The sequence below is a fragment of the Cuculus canorus genome, chromosome 29 (assembly GCF_017976375.1).
Source record: "Cuculus canorus isolate bCucCan1 chromosome 29, bCucCan1.pri, whole genome shotgun sequence".
Lineage (NCBI taxonomy): Eukaryota > Metazoa > Chordata > Aves > Cuculiformes > Cuculidae > Cuculus > Cuculus canorus.
Window position 1 is genome coordinate 3,245,577 of NC_071429.1, and position 25,017 is coordinate 3,270,593.

The 25,017-nt window shown below is 61.2% G+C and overlaps 4 protein-coding genes across 9 annotated transcripts; 2 read left to right on the forward strand and 2 right to left on the reverse strand.

Annotated features, from left to right (window-relative positions):
- The first annotated feature begins 55 nt into the window (after positions 1–55).
- LOC104057941 (retinol dehydrogenase 16-like) lies at positions 56–5,559 on the forward strand. Its single transcript, XM_054051293.1, has 5 exons — positions 56–1,112; positions 1,500–1,758; positions 2,414–2,577; positions 2,657–2,846; positions 4,100–5,559. The coding sequence occupies exons 1-5, from the start codon at positions 494–496 to the stop codon at positions 4,296–4,298; spliced, it is 1,431 nt and encodes a 476-aa protein (XP_053907268.1). The 5' UTR covers positions 56–493; the 3' UTR covers positions 4,299–5,559.
- Positions 5,560–5,804: 245 nt separating this feature from the next.
- GPR182 (G protein-coupled receptor 182) lies at positions 5,805–12,487 on the forward strand. Of its 2 annotated transcripts, none has more exons than XM_054051291.1 (2): positions 5,805–6,351; positions 7,336–12,487. In XM_054051291.1, the coding sequence occupies exons 1-2, from the start codon at positions 6,009–6,011 to the stop codon at positions 8,436–8,438; spliced, it is 1,446 nt and encodes a 481-aa protein (XP_053907266.1). In that variant the 5' UTR covers positions 5,805–6,008; the 3' UTR covers positions 8,439–12,487. The 2 variants fall into 2 exon arrangements, with proteins under 2 accessions (XP_053907266.1, XP_053907267.1); XM_054051292.1 differs by having other exon boundaries at positions 6,056–6,191.
- Positions 12,488–12,623: 136 nt separating this feature from the next.
- On the reverse strand, positions 12,624–20,145 carry ZBTB39 (zinc finger and BTB domain containing 39). Of its 4 annotated transcripts, none has more exons than XM_054051282.1 (2): positions 19,864–20,145; positions 12,624–17,295 (listed from the first exon to the last, which is right to left on the reverse strand). In XM_054051282.1, the coding sequence occupies exon 2, from the start codon at positions 17,185–17,187 to the stop codon at positions 15,058–15,060; it is 2,130 nt and encodes a 709-aa protein (XP_053907257.1). In that variant the 5' UTR covers positions 17,188–17,295; positions 19,864–20,145; the 3' UTR covers positions 12,624–15,057. The 4 variants fall into 4 exon arrangements, with proteins under 4 accessions (XP_053907257.1, XP_053907255.1, XP_053907258.1 ...); XM_054051280.1 differs by lacking the exon at positions 19,864–20,145 and adding an exon at positions 19,426–19,479; XM_054051283.1 differs by lacking the exon at positions 19,864–20,145 and adding an exon at positions 18,704–18,721.
- TAC3 (tachykinin precursor 3) lies at positions 20,145–24,543 on the reverse strand. Of its 2 annotated transcripts, XM_054051320.1 has the most exons (5): positions 22,817–24,543; positions 21,272–21,398; positions 21,101–21,188; positions 20,717–20,746; positions 20,145–20,638 (listed from the first exon to the last, which is right to left on the reverse strand). In XM_054051320.1, exons 2-5 carry the CDS (start codon positions 21,359–21,361, stop codon positions 20,511–20,513), a joined length of 336 nt encoding a protein of 111 aa, XP_053907295.1. In that variant the 5' UTR covers positions 21,362–21,398; positions 22,817–24,543; the 3' UTR covers positions 20,145–20,510. The 2 variants fall into 2 exon arrangements, with proteins under 2 accessions (XP_053907295.1, XP_053907294.1); XM_054051319.1 differs by having other exon boundaries at positions 20,145–20,746; positions 22,817–24,542.
- Between the last annotated feature and the right edge of the window lie 474 nt (positions 24,544–25,017).

Genomic DNA, 25,017 nt, shown 5'->3' on the forward strand with positions numbered 1-25,017 from the left:
ACTGCTGCCGTGCCGTGCCGTGCCGTGCCGTGCCGTGCTGTGCCGCAGGAGCTCCCGGGATCTCAGCCGTTCCCCGAGCTCCTACTGCATGCGATGTGCGAGAGCTGCGCTCGCCTATGCCAGCGCTCCAGGAGGTGAAACACAGGAATGAAAACCTGACCCTACAAACCGGGCAAGTTTCCCTTCAAGCATGGGGCTGGGCAGCCTTTGGCCGGGTTCTCCTCCTCCTTGGAGACCCTCGGGCACCCCAGGCAGCGCCTGCTCCTCTGCACGGCTCGGCAGACCCACAGTGCCGGTCAGCGAAGGCTGCCCCGTGCCCAGCGTCGCTGCGCCGGGGTCACCTCATCCCTGTGTCCACCCTCACCCCAGCTTTGCTGCCTCCTCTTGCCGGGTTATGCCGGCGTGTGCAAACAAAGCCAGCATCCTCCACTGGACCAAGGGTGATGACCGCAGCGGGTGAGAGGGAGAAGTTCAGGGCTTGGTCTTCCCAACCATGCCCAGAGAGTTCAGCCAAATCCGACACGGCAGCGGGATCCACCCTGCCAGAACAAACAACCAAAGGCACAGCTCCAGGCACATGGATCTGTGTGGGGCGAGGCTGGGAACTGCAATCAAGAGATGCAGAACTTCCTCCAGGTGCTGCTGCAATCCCGCCTCTTCTCCAGCATTATCCAGAGCAATCCCGGTACTGGTGTTCCCACCAGCGTTGCCCAGTCCACGCCAGCTCCATATAAACAGCACCCACGGGAGCGAGGGATGTGGGGCGGCTGTGGCTGAGCTGGAGCCGGTGGCGACGATGTGGCTGTACGCGGTGGCGGTGCTGGCGGGGCTGCTTCTGCTCTGGCGCTGGCACCGGGAGCGGCAGACGGTGCCCGCGCTCTCGGAGAAGTTTGTGCTGATCACGGGCTGCGACAGCGGCTTCGGGAACCGGCTGGCACGGCAGCTGGACGCACGGGGGCTGCGGGTGCTGGCCGCCTGCCTGACCGAGCACGGGGCCGAGCAGCTGCGGGCAGGCGCCTCGTCACGCCTGCAGACTGTGCTGCTGGACGTCACCTCCAGCCAGAGCATCGCCAACGCCGCCTCCTGGGTCCGGGAGCATGTGGGCAACCAAGGTAGGATGGGGAGGCTCCTCCATCGTTGGCCCCTTCATCATCCCTTTCAGCCCCATCATCCCCTTCAACCCCATCACCATCCCTTCATCATCGCCCACTTCAACCCCATGGTTGTCCTGATCATCGCCCCCTTCAACCCCATTGTCTTCCCGTTCATCGTCCCCTTCAACCTCATTGTTGTCGCAATCATCATCACCCCCATCATTGCCCCATCATTATGCCCTTCCTCATCCATATCATCCCCATCATCACCCCCATCGTTGTCCCCATTGTCGTCCCCTTTGTCGCCCCTGCCAGCCCTCCCATTGCTTTGGCACCTCTCCGGCACAGCCGGAGCAGGGCCACAGGCAACAGAGCAGCCCCGCTCACCTCATCCCGCTTCCCCAGGGCTCTGGGGGCTGGTGAACAACGCGGGAATCGCCATCCCCATCGCCCCAAACGAGTGGCTGACCAAGGACGACTTCACTAAGGTGCTGGATGTCAACCTGCTTGGCCTCATCGAGGTGACGCTGAGCCTCCTGCCGCTGCTCCGGCGGGCGCGGGGCCGGGTGGTCAACGTGGCCAGTGTCGCGGGCCGAATCTCCTTCTTTGGCGGGGGGTACTGCATCTCCAAGTTTGGCGTGGAAGCCTTCTCTGACATCCTCAGGTATGGCGGTGGTGGCTATCAGTGGTGGTAGGGTGGTGGCCCACTGGCTCCTCTGTGCTGGGGCTCCTCCAGCAGCCGGGTACGTGCTGGGCGGCTCTGCCCCACTTTCCCATGTAGAGATTTTGTTGCATCCAGTTCCATCCTTTCCGTAGGGCTGAGCGGCAATGAGCCAAATCAGGGGCTCGCGCAATGTGGTTGCCCACAGGTTAGGAGAATGGGATGCAGCTGGAGCAGCAGTTGTGCAACCAGAGTAAGGGTTTTAAGCAATTCTTGAGCAAGGCAAAGGCACCCAGGAGACAACGGGGTGATGGCGAGGTCATAAGCTCTGCACTTGGTTCAGCCCCCACAGCTCAACTCTGGCTCTTGATCAGGGGGTGCAGGGAGAGGATGAGGGGAACAGTTTTCAGCTGAAGGAGAGGAGATTGAGATGAAATCTTAGGAAGAAATATTTTCTGTGAGAGTGGTGAGGCTCTGGCCCAGGTTGCCCAGGGAAGCGGTAGTTGGCCCATCCCTGGAGGGGTTCCAGGCCAGGTTGGATGGGGCTCGGAGCCCCTCATCCAGTGGGAGGTGTCCCTGCCCATGGCAGGGTTGGGACTGGCTGGGCTTTGAGATCCCTTCCAACCCAAACCATTCTATGATGATCCCTCCTCACCAGGCGCGAGATGCGCCCCTTTGGGGTGCAGGTCTCCATCATCGAACCCGGCACCTTCTGCACGGCGATGACCGATCCTGCGACGGTGAGGAATACCTTGAAGCACCTCTGGGAGCAGCTCCCGGCGGAGACCCAGGCAGCCTATGGTCACGGCTACCTGGAGGCCTGTGAGTGCATCCCTGCGTAGCCCCGGTGACCCCCATACCGGTGACCCCGGCCACGCTGACCCCCGCTCTGCCCTCGCAGACACCCAGCGCAGCACCCTGCTGCAGCACCTGAGCAGTGCCCGCCTGTCCCCCGTCACCGCTGCCATGGCACATGCGCTGCTCGCCCGCTGTCCCCGCAGCCGTTATGCAGCCGGCTGGGACGCCCAGCTCCTCTTCCTCCCGCTCAGCTACTGCCCGTCCTGGCTCTCCGATGCCGTCTTCAGCCTCATGTATCCTGTCCCGGCCGGGAGGATGACCGCGCGCCCCTGAGGACCCGGGACGTGGACACGGCTCCTGTTACTGCACTTGTGGGGACAAGGGCTTGTGGTGATGGGACGAGGGGGAATGGGGATAAACTGGAGAGGGACAGATTTAGACTAGATATTAGGAAGAATTTCTTCCCCGTGAGAGCGGTGACACACTGGAACAGGTCTCCCAGGGAAGTTGTGGTTGCCCCATCCCTGGAGGTGTTCCAGGTCAGGTTGGATGGGCCTTGGGCAGCCTGAGCCCGTGGGATATCCCTGCCCATGGCAGAAGGGTTGGAACTAGATGATTTTAAGGTCCCTTCCAACTCAAACTATTCTATGATTCTATGAAAGCTTCACATCTGAGGACAAAAGAGTGCTCTTATCCTCTACAACTGCTCTTAAATGACAGCCAGGCTCCACCAGCTCAGCGCCAGCAGATGTCTTGTCCCTGTAACACCATCACCACGCGCTCCCAGACCAGGTTGGGTGGGCCTTGGGCAGCCTGATCCAGTGGGATGTCCCTGCTCCTGGCAGTGGGGTTTGGAACTGGATGATCTTTAAGGTCCCGTCCAACCCAAATTATTCTATGATTCTACAAAGCTGGTGCCAAGCGAGGGGCTGCCCATGGTGACCCCAGCCTCAAGGCATCCGAGAGCCCTGGCCACAGGGTGACCTGCTCTGCTGGAGCTCCCTCACTGCCAGCGAGCCCTTCAGCGCCAACGCAGCCTCCCCGCTTCGCCATGGGCAACCTCAGGCTCGCCCTGGTAGCCGGCGCTCCCTTCCCGGCACAACACTGGCAAAATTGTTGCCCGCAGTCTTCCCTGGTAGGTCCAACACAGTGAAAGCCGCAGCTGGTGGGGATGGGCTGCCAGGGCACGGAAAGGCTGGAAAAGGCACCAGCGCTCACCAGCCCAGGATGCGGCTGGCACGGGGAGCTGCGCATGTGGGCAGCAGCTCGCATTGCTCACACCTTCAGTTAGGGGTGATGGGTGGTGCCCAAGGTGAGGTCCTTGGGTTGGGCGCTTCCCTGCAGGACACGAGCAGGAGCAGCAGAGCCTCACACTGCTCCTGCACGTGAAGCTGCTGAGCCCACGCAGGACCACAACACCCACGGGCTGCGACGGCGCTGGGGGGCACGAGGAGTTGCAGCAGCACGCAGGGCTGGTGTGCAAGCGGTGGCACCACGTGCAGAGCTGCTTCTCAACCAGGAAAGCTTTCCTAAACGCTTTACCCAGCTTAGCAAACCAGTCCGATGTCCCCAGCAGCCCCCACGCTGCACGTTTCAGGCTTGCGTGTCCCCAGGAGCTTCAGATGCTGAGCTGCCGGGAGGTGACACCGCAGCCTCGTCTGCTCCTGCTCAGAGACCGTGTGTGCCCGCATCCTTCCAGCAGCGTCCGGGCCAGGGCTGCCCAGGGAAGGAAGGGGAGAGAATGACAGATTCCTCAGCTTCCCCAGCTCACTCAGGATCGGTGCTGACCTCTTTGGTGAAGTTGGGCTGACGGCAGCCAAGACAGACCTGGTGCCTGGATTTTGCCCCGGAGCAAAGTGCTGGCGGGTGGAGCAGGAACCAGCCAAACCCATGGGGCACCATTCTCGGCCTCTCCTCTTTGCCTTCCTGCACATCATTCATCTGACATTGGTCCACTGGGCTCTGAAGGACCTGCCTGGGTCAAAGTGGCTTCTTTCTGGGGAGGAAATGGCATTTTTCTATTTATCTCCATAGAAAGGGTGAACCGGACTTTTAGGAAGGGCAGAGGGTCCTGGGCACGCACTTGGGTGCCAGCAGCCTTGGATTGCCCTGAGAATCACGGCAGGGATGGGGAGAAGGGGCTGAGCCACCTGCCCTTCTCCTCACGGCTCGGGAATCCAACCGGCTCCCAGACCTCACCTTCCTGCTGGGATCAGCAGCCCCCCCGCAAACCCCAAGAGCAAAGGCTTGCCGTGCCCAGGTCGCTCTTGATCCGAGTTTGGTGTGGAAATTTCCTGACTAGTTAAATGGAAGCAGAGCAGCATCCCTGCCTCCTGGGGGGGGGCAAAGCCCCCACAGCCATCAGCTGGCAGCTCAGCCCTTCGCGATCCCCCGTGACTGAGCCAAAACGCGTCCCATCATGTACGGGGTGAGCACAAAGCTGTTGGGTTCCTGTTTGCAGCCCTCACTGGGCTGGGTACCTGCACGCGGGGTCAGTGGCGCAGTGCTTGTTGTTGTGAGAGTCGACTTATCAGTGCCCTCGTGCTTCCCCACTCCGGCCATGCCTTCCTTCCGAGCCGATTGTTGATCACAAAGTCTTGTCTGCACTCGAAAGGGAGATTTCCTGCCATTGTTTTGCAGGACTTGCAACTCGATGCAAAATTCTCTGCCTATCAGCCCCCTCCCCAGTCCCGGGGCAAGGCTTGAGCCCCCTCCCTTCCCCTGCAAAACTGCCAGGCAATCACAGCTCAGTGATTAATTGCCACCAAGCCAGAGGTGCTTTTGTGGCGATAGCCATGTGCCATCATCTCCTGCAGCAGCTCAGAGACAGCAACACTATCCTGGCAGATCCGTGCAGCTTTCACCCCTTTCCCCCCAAACCTTGAGCTCACCCCAGCATTGCAGGAGCAGTTGGCACTTTTGCATTAGCTCACCTTAACCCCTTAGGACTCCCAAAGCCAGCAGAGGACCTGGCTCATGGGTCATCCATGCCTCAGGATGCATTTTCACCTCCTGGTAGTCACAGCAGGATCTGGGCAGGATCCAGTCCCCAAGAGCAGTGGGGGCAGAGCAGCTGGGTCCTGCAGGGGTGATGGCACAGGGGACCAGACTGGAGGGGGCTCAGGGAGTCCCGCTCCATCCCCACGTCCACAGCTTCTACATCAATACCACCTGGAGCCTCCTGCTCCATCCCCACATCCACAGCTCCCACACCAACACCTGCCCAGAGCCTCCTGCTCCATCCTCACATCCACAGCTCCCACACCAACACCGGACCAGAGCCTCCTGCTCCATCCCCACATCCACAGCTCCCACACCAACACCGGACCAGAGCCTCCTGCTCCATCCCCACATCCACAGCTTCTACATCAATACCACCCGGAGCCTCCCGCTCCATCCCCAGCCCCACGGTAAAATCAAATGGGAGCTGAATTCCAGGCTGGAATTCGAGTCAGATGTCACCCGCGCTGGGCTGTCTCAGGATATCAGACCACGACGGTCATTTCCTGCCGGGAAGCAACCACCAAGCCCACCCTGAGCACTGTGCCACGGCGGCCTCTTTGCTCTCCCAGAGGCGCACAAGCTGCCGAGCCGAGAGGATTGCCGCACTCCCCACGCAGCCTTCGGTTCTGCCTCCGGTGAGCCATTGCCTCTCCCTCCCGCCCGCCTACGCCCATCCCCTCTCCCACCAACCTTCTGGGACTTGCCGCTGGGTGAGGGTGGACGTCAAGGAGCTTTGGGATCAGGGACTCCATCCCCGCGGCCGCACTCTCCTCCCCACCGAGGAGCCGGGAGCAGGTGGGTGACGCTCTTTGCCACAGGGCTGATGCTCCTGTGTCGATGTCCAGCTGTGGGGGTCCCCGGCAGCACCACGAGCTCCTCTGGTGTTCCCAAGGGAATGGGCAGTCCTGCGAGCTCTTCCAACAGCGTGAGGCTGGATGGGGTCCGCGGCGGTGGCGCCGTGCGGATACAGCTGTGCTGGGATCAGAGCTCTTGCACTTGGGGCAATAAAAGGATGTGAAGGTCAACTGCATTTCCCTTAAGTTTATAATTTTCTCACCTACTTGGAAGTCCCGACGGCTCCGAGCGGCGCAGCTGTGAGACGGGCAGAGCGCAGGCGGGAGGCTGCATTCACGAACGACCACACACCCAGGGCTGGGTTGGGGACAAGGGTTTCTCGCTGGAGAGGAGATGAGGAGACGTGGTCACCTGCACGTTCAATGGTCCAGGCACCTCACAGCCGGTGACTGCACGCAAGGACAGAGCTGGCGTCAAGATTCCCATGGCTCTGTGGCAGCACAGTCTGAGCTCTGGAGGTGTTGGGAGGACGGCATGAGTGAGCATCTTGCCCGGAGGTTGCTCGCTCCGGAGTTCTCAGCTCTGTTACTGCACTATCTGGTGCTGCTGAGCATTGGGGCTGGTGGATGCTCTCACCCATCCGTTGTCTCTCGCCTCTGCTGGTCCCAGCCCGGTCCCCGTCCCCGGGTGCAGGACAGGGTCCATTCGCCTCCCGGGAGCACGTTTGGGTGCAGGGGGGCTGGTGTTCATGGCCGGGACGTGAGGTTATTGCCCGATGCAGGCATGGCCTCGCTTGAGGGCTGATGTAGGGGGTCACCATGGGAGTAAACACTGGATTAAAAGACAAATAGAGAAGGGTCCTTCCAGAGCCTCCCACGAGGATGGAGCCGCAACAGAAGAGATCAGCCGTCTCACTGTATTTTCAAGCTGTCCTACTCAGTGCAGCTGCTGAGCCACAACTTCGTATTTTCCCTTTCCTTACAGCTCCCAGGATGGCTGAGGTGACCACTGCCCACCCTGAGACACACACTGTCCTGAATGAGTACGGGGACTACCACAACTGGTCTGAGCTGTTCCACCTCCTGAACTACACCTACACCTTCTGTGAGTTTGGCTTGGATGAGAATGTCAAGCGCGTGATCCTCTTCATCCTTTACCTAGTCATCTTCGTGGTGGGCCTGGTGGAGAACCTCCTTGTCATCTGGGTCAACTGGCAGACACGGGGCCACAAGAGCTTGGTCAACCTCTACATCATCAACATGGCCATTGCTGACCTTGGCGTGCTGCTCTCGCTGCCCATCTGGATGCTGGAGGTGATGCTGGATTACACCTGGCTCTGGGGGAGCTTCCTCTGCCGCTTCACCCACTACTTCTACTTTGCCAACATGTACGCCAGCATCTTCTTCCTCACCTGCCTGAGCGTGGATCGCTATGTGTCTCTGACCAGCTCCTCCCTGTTCTGGCGCAAGCACCAGCACCGCGCACGCCGCACCATCTGCGCCTGCAGCTGGGTCTTGGCAGCAGCGATCCCGTTCCTGGAGGTTGCCCACATGCAGTTGGTCAACACCGGAGAGCCCATCTGCATATTCATGGCCCCCTTTGAGACCTACGATGAGTGGGCGCTGGCCGTCAGCTTGGCCACCACTACCATTGGGTTCCTCATTCCCTTCCCCATCATCACCGTCTTCAACATCCTGACGGCCAGGTTCATCAAGCGCACCAAGCCGGAGAGCAGAAAGCACTGTCTGCTCATCTACGCCTACATCGCTGTGTTCCTCCTCAGCTGGCTGCCCTTCCACATCATGCTCACGCTGCTCACCCTTGACGGCAACCACATCATCCTCCACTGCACCTTCGCCCACTTCCTCTACTTCTTCTACGACATCATCGACTGCTTCACCTTGCTCCACTGCGTCATCAACCCAATCCTCTACAACTTCTTAAGCAAAAACTTCCGCAGCAAGCTCATCTCCGCCGTGGTTAAGTACATCCCCAAGGACCAGGACAACCAGAAGGGCGCAGACAACTCCTCCTCCACCACGCAGCACTCCATAGTCATCACAAAGGACAACAGCCCTCCCAATTAAGGGGGACCGGACTCTCCCGCTCGTCATCGGCGAGCGGCTGGGCTGGGAGCAGCTCCACTCGGTGAGATTTTCCTGGTGATAAATAGACACTTTGCATTTAAACACCTCTTGGCTGGGCACCTCCTGCGCTCTGAGGGCAGGGAGGGCACCAGCCGTGGACTGAGATGAAGCAGGGAGCGACAGCCACCTCGCCTCCGACGTGCGGCTCTGTCAGATCGGTTTAGCGAAAGAAATATGAGAAAGGGATATTTCCTGTTTTCCACAACAAACGCTTGCAGTATAAACCGCCTTGCTCTGCCTGCTCGGAACTCTGAACACCAATCCAGCCCCACAAAGCCGCCCCCCTCCTGCCTGCATGCCGTGGGGCTGGGGGACACGGTCCCATCCTTCCCCGGTTCTGCAGCCCCCGACTCTCCTTGCCCACCCGCCCTGGATGCACCGTGCAGAGGGGCTGCTGAGCACCATCCCATGGCGATGCCATCCCGAGCGGAGAGAGGGAATTCCTTCCTTCAAAACCCCACAGCCCCACACTCAGAAAGGGGCCAAAAGCCGGATTCTATGGCAATGAATTCCCCACATCCCTGCAGGGCTGAGTGCGGAGCTGAAGTCAGCAACTCCATGAGCAACTTTGCAAACCCAGAAGTAAATTATGATGATTAAAAGTGGGTTTGACAGGGCACGGCTACTCCTAATGTGCCCGGTGCACTTCCCAGTCGGAGTTTTGCAGCAGGAGACCCATGCCGTTAAACCCAACCGCCTTTAGAGCATCTCCCAGTGGGTTCCTGAGGCCACCGGGCACGTTTCTGTCCGTCGGAAGGCTTCAGCAGCCCTTTGTGCACACTCCCTTTCAATCAAAGTGGCCCCAAGGGAGTGCAAACGCGTGCAGAATCCCTCGGAGCTGGAGCACAGGCTGGGTAAGGAACTGGAGCATCCGGAGAAAGCTCATCCTTGCCCGGATTCCGCTGTCACGCGCTGCAGGTCAGGCCCTTGGGCAGGGGAAGGTGAACGAGCAGCGGTCGCTGGAAGCCCATAAATCTTCCAAAGGCCTTGAGCTGCTGAAGAAACACATTTGAAAAAGCAAAGCATAAGCAGATCTCGGGACAGGATGCTCGTGGCAGCGCGGAGCTGGAGGAGCTCCCGGGCTGCGGAGGCGCCAGGACCAGGGGTTAACAGGGGCACTCTTATCACCGACGGGCTGGGAAGGGCTCTTGCTGCTCACGGAGAATCACTCACCACCTCAGGGCTGCTTCCTTCTTGCTGCCTGGGATGCCAGCAGCCACAGGAAAGGCCAATTCTGCCTCTCAGATGGGAATATTTCATTTTGTAGCTGGGGAAGAAGCCGATGTCCTGGACGTAGCAGTGCAGGGAAGCGCCTGGCGCAGCTCCTGTTCCTCAGTCCCGTTATTTATGTGGTTTCACAGTGTGGATACTGGGGCTGTTGCCCTCCGGGGTAGAGCCTTCCCGTCGGGATCCACACCAGCACCGACCTCGGTGCCACCGACCGTGTGAGTCCTGAGCACAATGCGCACAGCGGAGCCAAACAGTGAACGGGAAAGCAGCTCCACACCAACACAGAGCACAGCCCTGATCCCAAACCCTCCCTGCGGCTTCGTTCCGCTCATCCCCTGCTGCTTCCAGGGAAGAAATAGAAACCGAGTACACAAAGAGAAAATACTTGAGGTGTGACATAGAATCATGGAATCACCAGGTTGGAAAAGACCTCTTGGATCATCGAGTCCAACCATTCCAGGACAGCAACATATTCAATTGCAAGATACTCAAACATGTAAAACTCGGTATTTGAGCTATTAAAGTCATGGTTTTAAACTCTCCCAATGCATCTTCTACTTTGTTCATAGACCTCGAGGCCAGAGTGGTCTCAGATAAACCCTCGCAAAGTCCCACACGGCGATCGGGGCTCCACATCCCATGTGTCTCCAGCTCCCTTCTAAAGCCCAACGTCCCCTCGGGGTGAGTTGGCTCTGCCACGGGCTCCTAAGCCATCACCCAGTATCCACCCCAGGTCTCCTATGCCTACTGCCACTCGTCCCCTGGGTGAGCTGTCCCCAGGCTGCCCACAGCCAGTCTTAAAATAAAATTAAAATAGAAAGGGCTTATAAAACCCTGAAAATCCCCTAAACGGCTTCCAGGGAGGGCTCTGCTCCCACCCCACTGCGGAACCTGCGGAAGTGCCATGGCCAGTGCCCCTTGCAGTGCTCCAGGTGCCAAAAGAGGCAGCAAGGAAGAGGTCCTGACTGCTGGACTTGTGCCACGAACCCTGCAGAGACCAGCACAGGAGCAGCAACGGTTCCCGAGCTCAGCCGGGCAATCCCGGAGAGGCAGAAATGCCATTCCCGCGCTCCCAGAAACAAGTTGTGTAAAGCAGCAGCGCACAAGAGGTCAACATTTTCCATTTTATTATTCTAAATAAAAACCACACTTTGTGCTGAACAATGAGTAGAAAAGAACCCGATGTACAACGATCGTGGACGTCTACTGCCGGGGAGCTTACAAAATATACAAAACTTTACAGCAATAGATAGTAAACACTTAAATACCGGGAGGTCAGTACCTACGATCAACGTAATGAAAGGTTAGACAGCCATTAACTCTTCCTTCGGCTTAATTACTCTGGTAAGGGACCTGGATCCTTTGAGAAAGGGGAGATTAAGCGGAACTTGGTGGCATAGGAGCCCGAACGGGCTCCAAGGGAGGCGGATTGTGTCCAGGCTTCCTGCAAGAACCTGCGACCCGGCTGCTCCTGGCTGCGTTTCCCCCCTCGCAGGATCCCAAAGCACTTTGCAAACACAGGTCAAACCCCCCGGCTGCCCCGGGCGAGGTAGGTGAATGTGGTCCCATAGCCTCGGAGGGGACAAGAGGCCGGGAGTGAGCTTGAAGGCCGTGTCGCGAGGCAGCGGTGGAGCAGGAACAGAGCTAGGCACGGAATTTCCATCCCAGCTCCCCCACTGCCTCCGACGCCGAGCTGCAGCCACGCACACGGGCTGGGAGCTCCGGCATCACCGGGTACCTCCACTGCGATGCAGCAGGGTCAGAGCTACGGTTCCTTGTGGCAACGCAGCCTATGGGGCACTCGGGACAAACCCATTGCTCCAATTGACCCCATCCTCTCCAGCTGCACAGCTTCCCAGAGGAATGCTGGAGCTACCGGCCAGACTCAGGACAGCCACGACGCCAAGGGGATGGGAACAGAGCCCCAGTGTGGGCTGCGGGCGTGGAAAGGCCCTGGAGGAACGCTCAGGTCTCCCATCCCTCCTGGGAGAAGAGCAGCAGCACAAGGGCAGCCCAGCACGGGAGCGCTGCAGGTCCAGGTCCATCCCTGCATCCCCACTGGGATCGGACTCACTGCGGGTCTCGGGATGTTTCATGTGGGAGTGACTCACAATAACACAGGGGAAAACCCAAGACACAGGAACGCCAGAGCCCCGACAACCAACAACAACCGGCAGAAAACAGGGTGGGTTTCTCCTCTCCCACCCCCGTGTCCGGAGGGTGGACTCGTTCTGCCCAGTAGTGTTTCAGTGTAAAAGCTTCTCTTTTTGGTTCATGTGCACAAAAGGCTTTTGCTTCACAGCTTTGCTCAACCCAGAGCCAAGGACACGACCGCGCGACAGCGCCTCAGCCCATCCCAAAGCTCGTTGGGATGTCTGGGACATTCCAGGAGGGCCTCGAGGCTTCGAGGACTCAGCTCTCATCCACCTCCTCCCATCCTTCACAGTAATCTCCAGAGCTGAGTGGGTCGCATCCATTCCAGCCCATCCCACGGCAATCCACCACCAACTCCCGATCTGCCGCCAACTCCCTCACGTTCCTAAAGCGCCACGTGTACTCAAAATCATTTTTTTTACGTTTCAAAGCACTTGGCAGAACACGGCTCCACAGACCCTGGAGACCCCAGACCACACCTCGCAGCCCAGTGCGACCATGAGACTGGAGTTTGCAGAGCAGAGCTCTGGTGGCAGACACGGCACAGCCTCAAGGTCACCCCCTGCTTCGGCATCTCCTCTGGAAACAGCCTCCAGACACCAAAATCAGGACAAGTCCAGTTTAACACCCCTGTGGCAACGTCAGCCCCAATCTGGCCAATATATCAGGGACTGGGGACGGGGCACAAACTCTCGATGGCCTCATCCTTAGCCCTGACCTCTCATTCCTGCCTTCCTCTCGCCCCAGCTCCGGGTTGGAGCTGGGGCTGCAGATGACACAAGCTCAAGATGAAGCAGCTGCCTGGAAGGGTCGTTTGGTCCAGCTGGGATTCAGTGCCACCGGCAGGGATACAGCCGGACACCGACTCACCTCTTCCCCTGTCACAGTGGGGCTGGACCGATGCTGCATCCGCAGCTTCCGATGGAGCTGAAGGGCAGGGGCTTCAGCAGCTGCACCCACCAGCTTCTCTCTGCCCGGGATGGGAATTCCTCCTGCTCGCAACAGCCACGCACCCAGCAAACCCCAGGGGAGATCCCAGTGCCACGGACTCCACGCACGCATTCCTGCTTCCCACTCCCAGCACCGCTTCCCACAGACGCAGCAGCGCTGAGCCAGCTCCACTCCGTACATCGCTGGGATGAGGACAGGGCTAAAGGGAGCTTTGCTTTGGCCAAGGAAGCTGGAACAGGAGCAAACCTGGAAGGAGCTGGTACAGAAGAAGAAAGCCTGGAGGATGTCATTCCCCTTGGATTCTAAAGATCAGCACTCACCGAGCGCTCCGCGTCTCCCACACACCTGTAGGCAAAGCCAGCCACCGCGCTCCCGGGAGGTAGGTAGGTACCACAAGAGTCGCCACCCTCATTTTACAGATGAGGAAACTGAGGCAAAAGCGGTAACGTGACTTGCCCAAGGCCACATGGAGAGGGGCAAGCGACCCCTGGAATTCCTAGCCACCAGCCACACCGCTCCTCTGCCACGGGTTGTCCCTCCAAGGGGGGGGGGGGAAAGCGGGATGAGTTCACACGGTTTGGAAAATCACGAGTTTTGTTTTGTAACAGCACATCTTTACAGGAGCGCAGGGGCCGATTTACCACGATTTGTGGTTCCAAAGTCCCAAGCGCTTCCTGTTTGTGAGGTAGAATGAGTTACCGAGGGCAGTCGGAGCCCGGCTGCAGCGCTGGGAATGCTGGCTCCTCTCCACCTCTGCCCCACAGCAGGATAACAGGGGAAAAAGCCGATCCCCACCCTTCCTGGTGTAAACACTGCTGGGACGCGGCTGAACCCACCACACCAAGGAGCACGCAGCCGGTGCCCGACACACGTCCAGGAGATGCTGAGCCAAAGCTCCCACTGGCAGCGGCTGCCGACTCCCAGGGCGGTTCATGCGTGGCCCCAGATGGCGCCTGCTGCCCTTCCAGCCCAGTTTGACAAAAGCTGAACAGCTCACATCGCACCAGCACACATTCGCCGTGTCCAGGACACGGGGATCCATAGCGGCAGCCACGGGAGGGGCCTTTCCCTTCCACAGAGAGGAGTCCTTCGCAGAGGTGCCTTCCTGGGAGAGAAGGCAACAGCTTCATCACATCTCATCTGCTGGATCCGCGCAGTCGCCACAAAGCCGCTCGCTGGCATCCGGCACCTGGCAGCCCTGGGATGCACCATGCCAGCAGAGCTCCATGTGCACGGCTGCCACCAGCAGAGGATACGCGAGGAGACGCCGGCGCGAGGTGCAGGCTGGCAGAAGCCATGCGTCACCGTGTCATCCCAAAAGAGCAGCTGACCCCATGGCACGAACCTGCCTCCCTTGCCCTCTCCAGTCCAGCGACTCCTGAGAGATCTGCGTATCCGCCTCTTCCTGGCTGTGCGGCCGCCCCGACCGACGCTCAGGCTCTTCTGTGAGCTGGTGTCGCTCCTTCACTCATCCCTCAGAGATGGGTTCATGGGGTGAGCAGCATGTCCCACGCATGGCAGAGAAACCCCGGCCATGCTCCCGGCTCAGGCAGGGTTCCCGGTGACCAGCGGCACTGCCGGGGAACTGCCCTTGCCGGTGGCAGTCATCTTCCTTCCCATTCATCCCTCCTCCTCTGCGCTGCCTCCTCATCTCCCCTGCAATGAAGCAACAGCTTTAAGACCCACGATTCCGTGACACGGCCTTTCCTCATCTCCTGGCGACAGCAGCAGGACCCCAGCGATGCCAACAAGTCTTTTTCCTATTTTCCTTCTTTTTCTTTCCTTTTCTCCCAGTCCAGCACCATCCTTCTCTGGCTCTGCACCTCTCTACTGAGGTCAAGTGTGAAAAATCTTAGCAGCATCAGTTTGTGGACAAGCTCAGACGGGGGTCAGCCTAGTCAAGTGGGCTAAAAGGGTTAAAACAAAAATAAATCTAGATTCAAAACCTAGTGAGAAACGCTAAAAACACAGAACTTGATGGCCTCTAACAGGACCAGAGGTAAGTAAACACGACAGACTTCTCGGGACAGTGATGTAGCTTACGTGCTGTTGATTTGTACAATGCCACCATCTAAAAACGCCCTAGCAAGGCCAAAAAAATCCAAACATAAAGGAGGAGGATTCATCCACGATGCCTGACCATTAAATAAAACAAACGACATGTTTTCCACAGCTTCCGTACGTTGCATTTGCTTCTTTGCTGGCCCTGCCCTTCCTCACCCCATCAGCTGTCCGTGTTTTTCTCGGCGTCTTTGGAATGGATGATGTACATGAAAGTCTGTTCGATGGTGAAGTCGGGCGGGAGGCTGCCCTTGTGCACGCCTATGTGCTTGCTCATCAGGTTGAGCGTGGAGCTGTAGTGCCCGCAGACGGTGCAGCGGTACATGAGTGCTCCCGAATGCGTCCGCAGGTGGCACTTGATGGTAGAGCGGCCGCGGAAGAACTTGTGGCACACTTTGCACTGATAGGGCTTCTCTCCAGTATGGATCCTCCGGTGGTAGTTGAATTCACTGGTGTGGGCAAACCTCTTCCCGCAAACTTTGCAGCTGTACTTGCTGTTGCCCGGCTGGCTTTGTAGCGCCAGGTCTTCGCTCAAGAACTCCTCCGGCAGCTTCCTCTTCTGCTGGCTTTGCTGCTGGAGTCGGTCTCCGAAGCTGGGTCGGATGTCCAGGCTGCCTCCGCACTTGTGCTGGCTGACATGGTAGCGATACGCCGCTTCCAGCTTGAAGCTCTGTCCGCAGAAGTGGCAGCGGAAAAGAGCCTCTTCCATGTTCTGGTGAACGGCCAAGTGCTTCTCCAGGAGGTGCCGATCCACGAAGCTACTGGCACAAATGGAGCAGGAGAAGACGGAGACGCCCAGGTGGGACAGCGTGTGCCACATGAGGCTGCAGAGGCTGAGGTGCCTCTGGTCACACACACCGCACGTCTGGCTTTTCAAGTTCACGTGGTCCAGGATATGGTTGCGGACGGTGTGGAAATCTTTGGCCAAAGGCTTCCCGCAGGCCGTGCATGCCAGCTCTGCGCCAGGACCTCCCCCAAAGACGGCCACCTTTCCCGGCAGCGGGTCACTGGGGTGCACGATGACGTTGTTGTCAAAGACCCCGTCCCGTCGGTGGAGCGTCAGCTGCCACTGGGTGAAGAACTTGGTCTCGCACATGTCGCAGGAGAAGAGAAAGATGCCGATGTGGGACAGAACATGAGTGACCCTGGAGTTCCGGTCCTGGAAGTGGGTTTCACAGACTTTGCAGTTCCCGGTGAGGAGATCCACGTGGTCTCTGGCGTGCTGGCGGATCAGCTGGATATTGGGCTCCAGGACCTTCTTGCACACCTGGCAGGGCATGGCCTTGCTGTCCCGGCTGTCGCTCTCGAAGGCCAGTTCCTCTTCGCTGTCATCACTCAGCTCAATAACCTCTTCCGACGGGCCCAGTTCTTCCCCAGCATCTTCAAATTGGAGCTCATCCTCACCCAAATCCTCCAGCTGAAGCTCATCCATCTGCCCAAAACCTTGCTCTTTGGAGTGGTCGCTGTTGCTGGGACAGGAATTGCTCCCTGTGGAGACGTCAAGGGAAGGATCGGCGGTGAAGAAGCCTCCCTTGCCATAGTCACCATTGCTCTGGACCTTGTATTGCTGGCAGGAGCTTGCGGTGGTCTGAACCACGATGTTCAGGCTGGGCTGGGTCACCAGGCTCGCGGCAGGAGCAAATGGCCCTTGCTCCGATTCCTGTTCCGCCTTGGGAGGCTGCTGCGGGTGCATCAGGGGAAGCGTCTGGCTGATTTCACTCACGGTATTCCTGTCGTCCTCTTTGTAGCTACCTCCCACTTCCCCATGCAAGATGTAATTCCGTTCAGGGCCAAAATGCTCCCCACCGCTCCGGATTTCACCCAAAGAGTGGCTCTGCTCCGAGGAGGTGCTGCTCAGGGGGCCGGATCGGCCCTCGCTCATGGCCAGAGAGGGCTGCTTCGGGATGGCCGAGCTCTCCAGGTCTGGGAAGGTTGAGTGGCAAGCCTTCAGCAGATCGTCCATGCCCAGCCGCTCCGCCACCTCGTAAATGACGCCCACGTTGATCAGGTCTGTGAAGAGCTCCGAGGTGTACACAAAGCTGAGGATCTTCTCGAAGTTGGCCGGCGTTATGAAATCCACAACATAGGTCCTGGCAGCATCCAGTCCCGTGTTCAGAAAGAGGTTCTGGAAGTAGCCCGCGGCGCACGCCAGGACAGCCTTGTGTGCTGCGAAGGAGCGGGTGCCCACCAAGATGGTGACATCGCACATGGTCTCGGAGAGCCTACACTTGTTGAGCTCCTTCAGCAGGTTGTTGGGGTGGTTGGTGCTGTGCAGCTTGATCCTCATGCCCATCTTAGCAGCTGCCGAGAGCTCCTCTCCTGGTCAGCGGCTTCTTCACGTGCTCATCAGGTGCATGGGCAGGAGGCGCTCAGCATCCAGGAACTGGCAGGGCAAGGGGCTCTGGGAGGGAAAAACGCGCAGGATTAATACCTTAACAAAGAGGCATCGCCCTAATCCTACCTGAGATGTTTTCACCATCCCAAGAAGCCACAGAGAAGGAGCAGCAGAGTGGCTTAGATGGAGATTGATGGGAACCCATTCTGTAACCTCAGAGAAGGACTGAGAAGCCACAGGAAGGACACGCAAAGGAAACGATGCAACCAGACAAAAAAAATAACTTCTCTGCCAGCAACCTGAAGTCCCACTTGTGTTTGGGCACAGACTCAGGTCCCTCTGCCTCATACCTCGGGAATTGAGCCCCCAGCAGCGCCCACTGTGCAGGCACGCCCCAAGCCAGGGCTGAAGCTCCCACATGGAGGGCTGAAGCTCAGGCTCCGTGCGCTGGCTGGCATCACCCTGGGTCTCCTCCAGCCTCCACCGCTTCATACCTGCGCCTCGGATTTCTCCCATACCCACGTGGTAACTCGTGGTTTCTAGGGGAGAATTGATTTTGGATTCTCGCCCCCGACGCCAGCTTGGCTCCCCTAGGATTTCTCCGTTACACCGGCACATAGAGGTCTTTTAGCCGTGCGGTTTGTGCGGGATTCCCAGGCACCAGGAGTTCACAGCACCAGCAACTCCCACCTGAGCTCATCCTTCCAGCTTGTCCCACTGCTTCTGCTGCCCTGTCCCACTCGGACAGCTCTAATGCCTCCCAGGGACTGACAAACTTACCCCTCTGTCCCAGATTCCCTGCTTTTTCCTCCCCACGACAGAGAACGAAGACCCTAGGAGCCCACGGAGAGAGCAAGAGTTTGCAGGGGAAGGAGTTCCAACTCCAGGGAATGGTAAGAGAGAGCTGAGGACGGTCTGTCCGTCCCCCCCCAGGATGGAGGGATGGAGGCAGGGATGGTCCCTGCTGGAGAAGGCAGCGGGGAGGAGGATGGAGATAGGGATGAGAAATGGGATGTGAATGAGGACAAGGGATGGGGATGAGGACAAGGATGAGGATAGGGACAGGGAGGAGGAAGGGGATGGGGGTGAGGACAAGGATGAGGAAGGGGAGGGGGAAAAGAGCGAGGATGGAGATGGGGACGAGGGATGGGATGGGATGGGATGGGATGGGATGGGATGGGATGGGATGGGATGGGATGGGATGGGAAGGGAATGAGGACAAGGGATGGGGATGAGGAAAGGGATGAGGACAAGGACAAGGATAAGGGCAGGGAGGAGGAAGGGGATGGAGGTGAGGACAAGGATGAGGAAGGGAAGGGGGGAAAGGGTGAGGATGGAGATGGGGATAAGGAATGGGATGGGAATGAGGACAAGGGATGAGGATGAGGAAGGGGATGAGGAAAAGGATGAGGATAGGGAAGGAGGAAAACGGTGAGGACAGAGATGGGGTCAGCTTTGAAGGGGGAATGCTCACCAGCCCGGAAAACATGAGGAGGGGGCAATTCTTGTAGTGTGGGGATCCCCGCGGCAGGGTGAATGGGACAGGAGAGAAAAGAGTGGGAGAAAGGAAGGGGGGAGCCGGGAGGCGCGGAGTGGGGAGGGGTGGCTGGGAATTCCGAACCGGCACCGGAGGAAAGGGAGCAACGGGGGGGTGGGGGAATGGGGTGGAGGATGTGAAACAGAGACCCCCGGGGGCCTGGGGGAGCCACGGGAGGCGCTGGAAGGGGGGGGACAACGAGGGACCCGGGGGGGCTGCGGTGAGCAGAGATGCGGGGGGAGCTCCGGGGGGTGGGAAGAGGCTCGGGGGGAGCCGGGGGGGCAACGGGGGGACCCAAAAGGGGGGTGTGGAAGGGGCTCGGGGGGAGCGAAAAGGAGAGGTTGGAAGAGGCTCGGGGGGAGCGAAAAGGGGGTTCTGGAAGGGGCTCGGGGGGAGCGAAAAGGAGGGGTTGGAAGAGGCACCGGGGGAGCCGCGGAGGCAACGGGGCGGGCCAAAAGGGGGGTCTGGAAGGGGCTCGGGGGGAGCCAAAAGAGGGGTCTGGAAGGGGCTCGGGGGGAGCCAAAAGAGGGGTCTGGAACGGGCTCGGGGGGAGCCAGAAGAGGGGACCGGGAAGGGCCTCGGGAGGAATACCGGGGGTCGCCCCGGGGGTGGCGGGGCCGGCGGAGGGAGCCCCGGGGTCGCGGGCCGCCGCTCCTTACCCGCCCGGGCCCCGCACCATCCCGGCTCCGCGCACACAAAGGCGCCGCCCCGCCCCCCCCGCCCCGGCAGCCGCCGCCGCCGCCGCCGCTTCCGCCCGCGCGCACCGCCCCGCAGCGCCCCCGGCGGCACGGGGGACCGGGAGGGGGGTAAACCGGCACCGGCGGGGATAGGGACAGCCGTACGAGCACGGGCAGGGACAGGGGAACTGGCACCGGCGGGGATAGAGACAAGGACACCGGCACGGGCACAGACGGGAACCGGCACCGGTACCGGGACAGCGGCACGGGCAGGGATAGGGACACAGGCACGGGCAGGGACAGGGACACTGGCACCGGCACGTGCATCGGTACGGTCACCGGACGGGCACAGATACCGGTATCTCTCTATGTACGGGGGCAGGTAGCCCAGGAGCACACGGTGCCCCTAACCCGGCTTACCCGTCCCCGGGAGCTCCGTCCCGTTGTCCCGCTGACCCATTCCCGTAGGCTCGTCCAGTCCCGTTCCCTCTCGGAGCCGTCCCCCTCGCGTCGGACCCATCCTCGTGGGCTCCCCCACCGTTCCCTGCGGTCCCGGTTTCCGGTCTCCCCCCCCACCCCGCCGTTCCCCGGACTGTCCCGAGCGAGCAGCACCGAGCGCACCGGGGCCGAGCGCGGCGCAACCGAGAGACAGAGACGAGAATCCGTACAGACAAGGGGGTGTATGGAGTGCACGGGGGGTGCACGGGGGGTGCACGGGTACAGGGGTGCACACACGTCCACGGGTGCGGAGGTGCGGTTACACGCGTGCACGGGCTCAGGATGTGTAGTTACACGCGTGCACGGCTGTGGGTGTGCAGTTACACGCGTGTAAGGGCTCAGAGTGTGCACACGCGTGCACAGGTACGGGCTGACACACGCGTGTGCGGGCTCAGGGAGTGCACACACACACACACACATATGCACGGGTGCGAGGGTGCGGTTACACGCGCGTATGGGCTCAGGGGGTGCAGTTGCACGCGTGCGGGTGTGCGGCTCCACGCGTGCACGGGCTCAGGCGCGGATCGGTTCAGCTGCGATCACGGCGGCTCCGGCCCCGCCGGCCCCGCTCACGCTGCGGGCGGCGAGGCCCCGGAGGGCTCGGGAGGACCCGTGGAGCACCGGGAATCCGGGCCGCCGCCCCCCCGCTCCGCCGCCCGCTTCCCCATGAGCCCCACGAAGAAGTCGTGCATATCCCCTGCGAGAGAGCGGCCGTCAGCGGGAGCGGTGGCACCGGGAAGGGCTGCGGGGCGGAGGGGCTGCGGGCAGGACTTACGCTTCTGCGGGACAACGGGCTCGAGGCCACCTAGAAGAGACCGAGGAGGTGAGCGGCCCCCGCAGCCCCCCCGGCCCGGGACCCCCGGCACCCCTAGACACCCGCAGCCCCCCCGGCCCGGGACCCCACGACCCCCCAGCCCAGGATGCCCCGGAACCCGCAGCTCCCTGGACCCCGCAGCCCCTTCCCAGCCCGGGACTCCCTGTCCCGGACCCCTTGATCCCGCAGCCTCCCGCTCCCTGCAGCCCCCCCACCCCCGGGACCAGCCGACCCCGCAGCCCGGAACACCCCAGCCCGGGACCCCTCGAACCCGCAGTTCCCTGGGCTCCCCAGATCCCTCGGTCCCCGCAGCCCCCCGGTCTCCGCAGCCCCCTCGTCCCGCACCGTCCCCGTCCCGCAGCAGCCGGAGCAGTTCGGTGTAGGCGGCACCGGAGCGGCCGCGGGGTCCCCAGAGCAGCGGCTCCGGCATCGCCTGCGGGGAGCGACACGGGTGAGCGCGGGGAGGGGGGCACAACACCGGGGTCCTCCCCGCCCCTCCTCCCGGTACGGCCCTACCTGTGCGGGTCCCGGCGCGGCGAGGCGGTAGCCGAGGGCGAGGGGCAGCGCCAGGGCGAGCAGCGCGGGCAGCGCCGGGCGGGGGCGCATCCCGGGGGCGGCGGTCAGAGACGGGGACCTGGGGGGGCTGGGGGTGGCGGTCAGTGATGGGGACATGGGGGGCAGTGGGGGGCCTGTGGGCGGTGGTCAGTGATGGGGACATGGGGGGCAGTGGGGACCTGGGGGGGCTGGGGGTGGCGGTCAGTGATGGGGACATGGGGGGCGGTGGTCAGTGATGGGGACCTGGGGGGGCTGGGGGCGGTGGTCAGTGATGGGGACATGGGCGCAGTGGGGACCTGGGGGTAGCGGTCAGTGATGGGGACAGGTGGACAGTGGGGACCTGGGGGCGGTGGTCACCAACAGGGACCTGGGGGGCCGGGGTCAGTGATGGGGACATAGGGACCTGGGGACAGCGGGCAGCAGCGGGGACCCTGATAGGGCTGGGGGCAGTGGGGGCCTGGAGGTATTGGAATGAACCTGGGGGGCTCCAGAGGGGTCCTGGGTGTGTTGGAATGATCCTGGGGGGCTCCAGAGTGGTCCTGGGGGTGTTGTAATGAACCTGGGGGCCTCCAGGGGGATCCCAGGGGACTCTGGAGGGCTCCAGAGGGGTCCCAGATGGGTCTGGAAGGGTCCTGGGGGCGTTGGAATGATCCTGGGGGGCTCCAGAGGGGTCCCAGATGGGTCTGGAAGGGTCCTGGGGGTGTTGGAATGATCCTGGGGGGCTCCAGAGGGGTCCCAGAGAGCTCTGGAGGGGTCCTGGGGGTGTAGGAATGATCCTGGGGCACTCCAGAGTGGTCGCAGAGGGCTCTAGAGGGGTTCCTGGGGGTGTTTGAATGATCCTGGGGGGCTCCAGAGGGGTCGGGAGAGGTCCTGGGGGTGTTGGAATGATCCTGGCGGCCTCCAAAGGGGTCCCAGGGGGTTGTAGAGGGGTCCCCAGGGTGTTGGAATGGTCCTGCGGAGCTCCAGAGGTGGCTGGGGGTGGTGGGGACCCTTGGGGGTCTCGGGGTAGTTAGTGGTCAGCAGCAGGGAGCTGGGGGGCTGGGGGCAGCAGTCAGCGACGGGGACCCCAGGGGGACTGGGGATCCTGAGCCCTCACTCGTGCCCGTGGTGCTGTGTTTGTGCAGTCACGTGCCAGCCCGGTGTGCAAACGCACATGAGCCCGAGCGCGGGCATAGAGACCACAACCACGGGCTGGGGCTCAGTCCTGCGTGTTCACACGCACACGTCCCCAATGCACGCACGGGCACACACACAGGCACATGCACACATGCATGTCACAACTGACACACACATGTCCCAACACGCATGCTGGACCACGCACACATGCCGACATCCAGATCCCAGAGCCAAATTTGCTTCCAGACCACCCCAGCCCTCCCCAAATTCTGGTAGCATCTTCACCCCTACTCCTCCCAGCGCATGCCCTGGTCCTCCTCCTCCTCCCAGCGTGGGACACGCCACGGATGCCCCCCCAGACCCATCAGCCAGGGCTGACAGGGCACAGACCTGCGGAGCCCTTGGGTGTCACCGGCGCGGGGCTCTGGGCCGAGCGTCCCTCGTCGGTGGCGGCTGCAGAGCGGGAGATGGAGTGGGCAGTGGCCGCTCAGCCGAGAGGCGAAGGACAGGGGTGCCGGTTGCTGTGTGGAGTTAAATAAGGGGCTCTGCCCGTGGCACGGCGTGGGTGGGCGAGAGGAGAGCCGCCAATGGGGGCCGGGGGAGGTGGCACCCCCACCCTGCAGCTGCACGCCCACGCAGGCACCGTGTCACCGACAGGCACCCGTTACACATGGAATCACACCGCAACACCCACGCAGGCACGCCAGCTCGCCGTGCGCCTCGGCACCCCGTGGTAAGGGACCGGCGCGCGGGCATTGTGCCCACGCAGCCCCCGGCCCCTCCTAATATGCTGCAGGTGTGGGGAACTCAACCCCGGGCACGACGCAGCCCTCAGCACGTGTGGGGACATGGTGGGAGCCGTCCTGTCTGCCACGCTGGCACGATGCAGGTTTTGAGGGGGGGTGTCTCATGCTGCAGCGGGGATCGCAACACACAGACATGATGCACGCGCGTGTTCATTTGCACACACACATGACAACTCACAAGCACATGCGTGAGTGCACTCTGTACCTTGCACCCTGTCCATCTCCTCCAGCCCCATTCCAGGGTTCTGGGCCTGCCCGATTCCATGCTTCCCATTGGAAGTGCTCCAGCCCCAGGTCCATATCCCTTTCCCAGCCCCCCGCCGTGATGCAGACAGCGCCAGCACCAAACCAACGCCAGCTCCAACCATGGGTGACATCCTGGGCTTGACCCTGCACCCATCCCCTGGCCAAGGGCTGCGGTCTGCAGCCACAGGAGATGGGGAGGAAAAGTTGGGAGAAACCAGAGGGGCGCAAGGGATGGGGGAACATGCAGACCAATAAATGAGAGCCGCGGGCTCAGCGCGGTGGCAGGCGGTGGTACCGGCAGCCCCCCGGGAAGGCGGCTTGGCAGCGGGGCTCACGTGGCAGCACAGCCCGGGGCAGGGCAGCATCTGCAGTACCGGGCACGTTAATTAAATCTGAGCCTGGCCAGAGACAGCCTAATTAATAAATAACACCTACTTGTGTGGTGCCAAGTGCGATGCAGCTGTGAAAAGTGCTGGTGCCCCGGGCTTGTTTACAGCTTTGGCCCCTCGCGGCACAAGCGTTCCTGCACTGGGACGTGATGCAGCCCGCAGCGAGAAGCAGAGAGCGCTCGGAGCTGGGACACGACCGTGCCGTCAAGTGCCCCCGCACGCACATGCCCCTCCATGTGCACACGCTGCCCGAGCGCCCTGGCACGCGTGCCCGCACATTATCCCCGTGGATGCTCCAGGGCCCACCTGGGAGCTGGTGCTGATGCTGATGTGATGGGGAGTTGTCAGCTCTCGACGGTAACGCGGGTGACGTGTGGGGAAAAAAAAAACCCCAACCTTCTGAGCACTTGATGAGCGCAGGAAAGAAAAGAGAGCAAAGAGGGGGGGGCTGATGTGGAAGCTGTGCAGGGACCCTGACTCCTGGGCGGCCGTGGGAACACGGGGGCTGTGCAGTGGCTCCTCTCTGTCCCCCCTGCTCCACTCCAGGCACAGCTCTGATCCCCAAAAGCTCCAGCGCCAGCGTTGAGCCATGGTGCCAGCCTGGGGAGATTGGGGGTGCAGGGGTGCAGCTGTGCTGGGGTACGCAAAACAAGGGAGGGGGAGGGTGTCCTGCAGCAGGATAGGAGGCGACAACCCTGGGCGGGGGGGGATGGCGACAGGCAGCTGCCAAGGACCTCACGTGCCAGCCACCCGCTGCCACCCTGAAATTGCCTCTGCGGCGAAGCGAGCGTTTTCCTACTTAATGGAAAAAGTGGCCGCAATTTGGGGCCTTTCCAATCATGGGTGAGCGGCAGCTGCAATCACACAGCGGGAAAGGCGAGAGGCTGGGGTGAGGGGCTCCATCCACATAACATGGGGGGGGGGTTGGAGTGGGAGGGCTCCAGCCCTGCAGTGTGCGAGGGGCTGGGGTGGGGGGGCTTCACCCCCAGGCTCTGCACCCACTCCAGCACTGGGGCACCCGCAGCGACACGGCCGGTTCCGACACTGGAATCTGCATTTAATGGGGTTGCAGCAACTCCTGGGCTGGGGTGGGGGCAGTGGGGCCGGGAGATAATGCAGGGTGGGGGTGTTGGTGGGGTGGGGGTCCCCA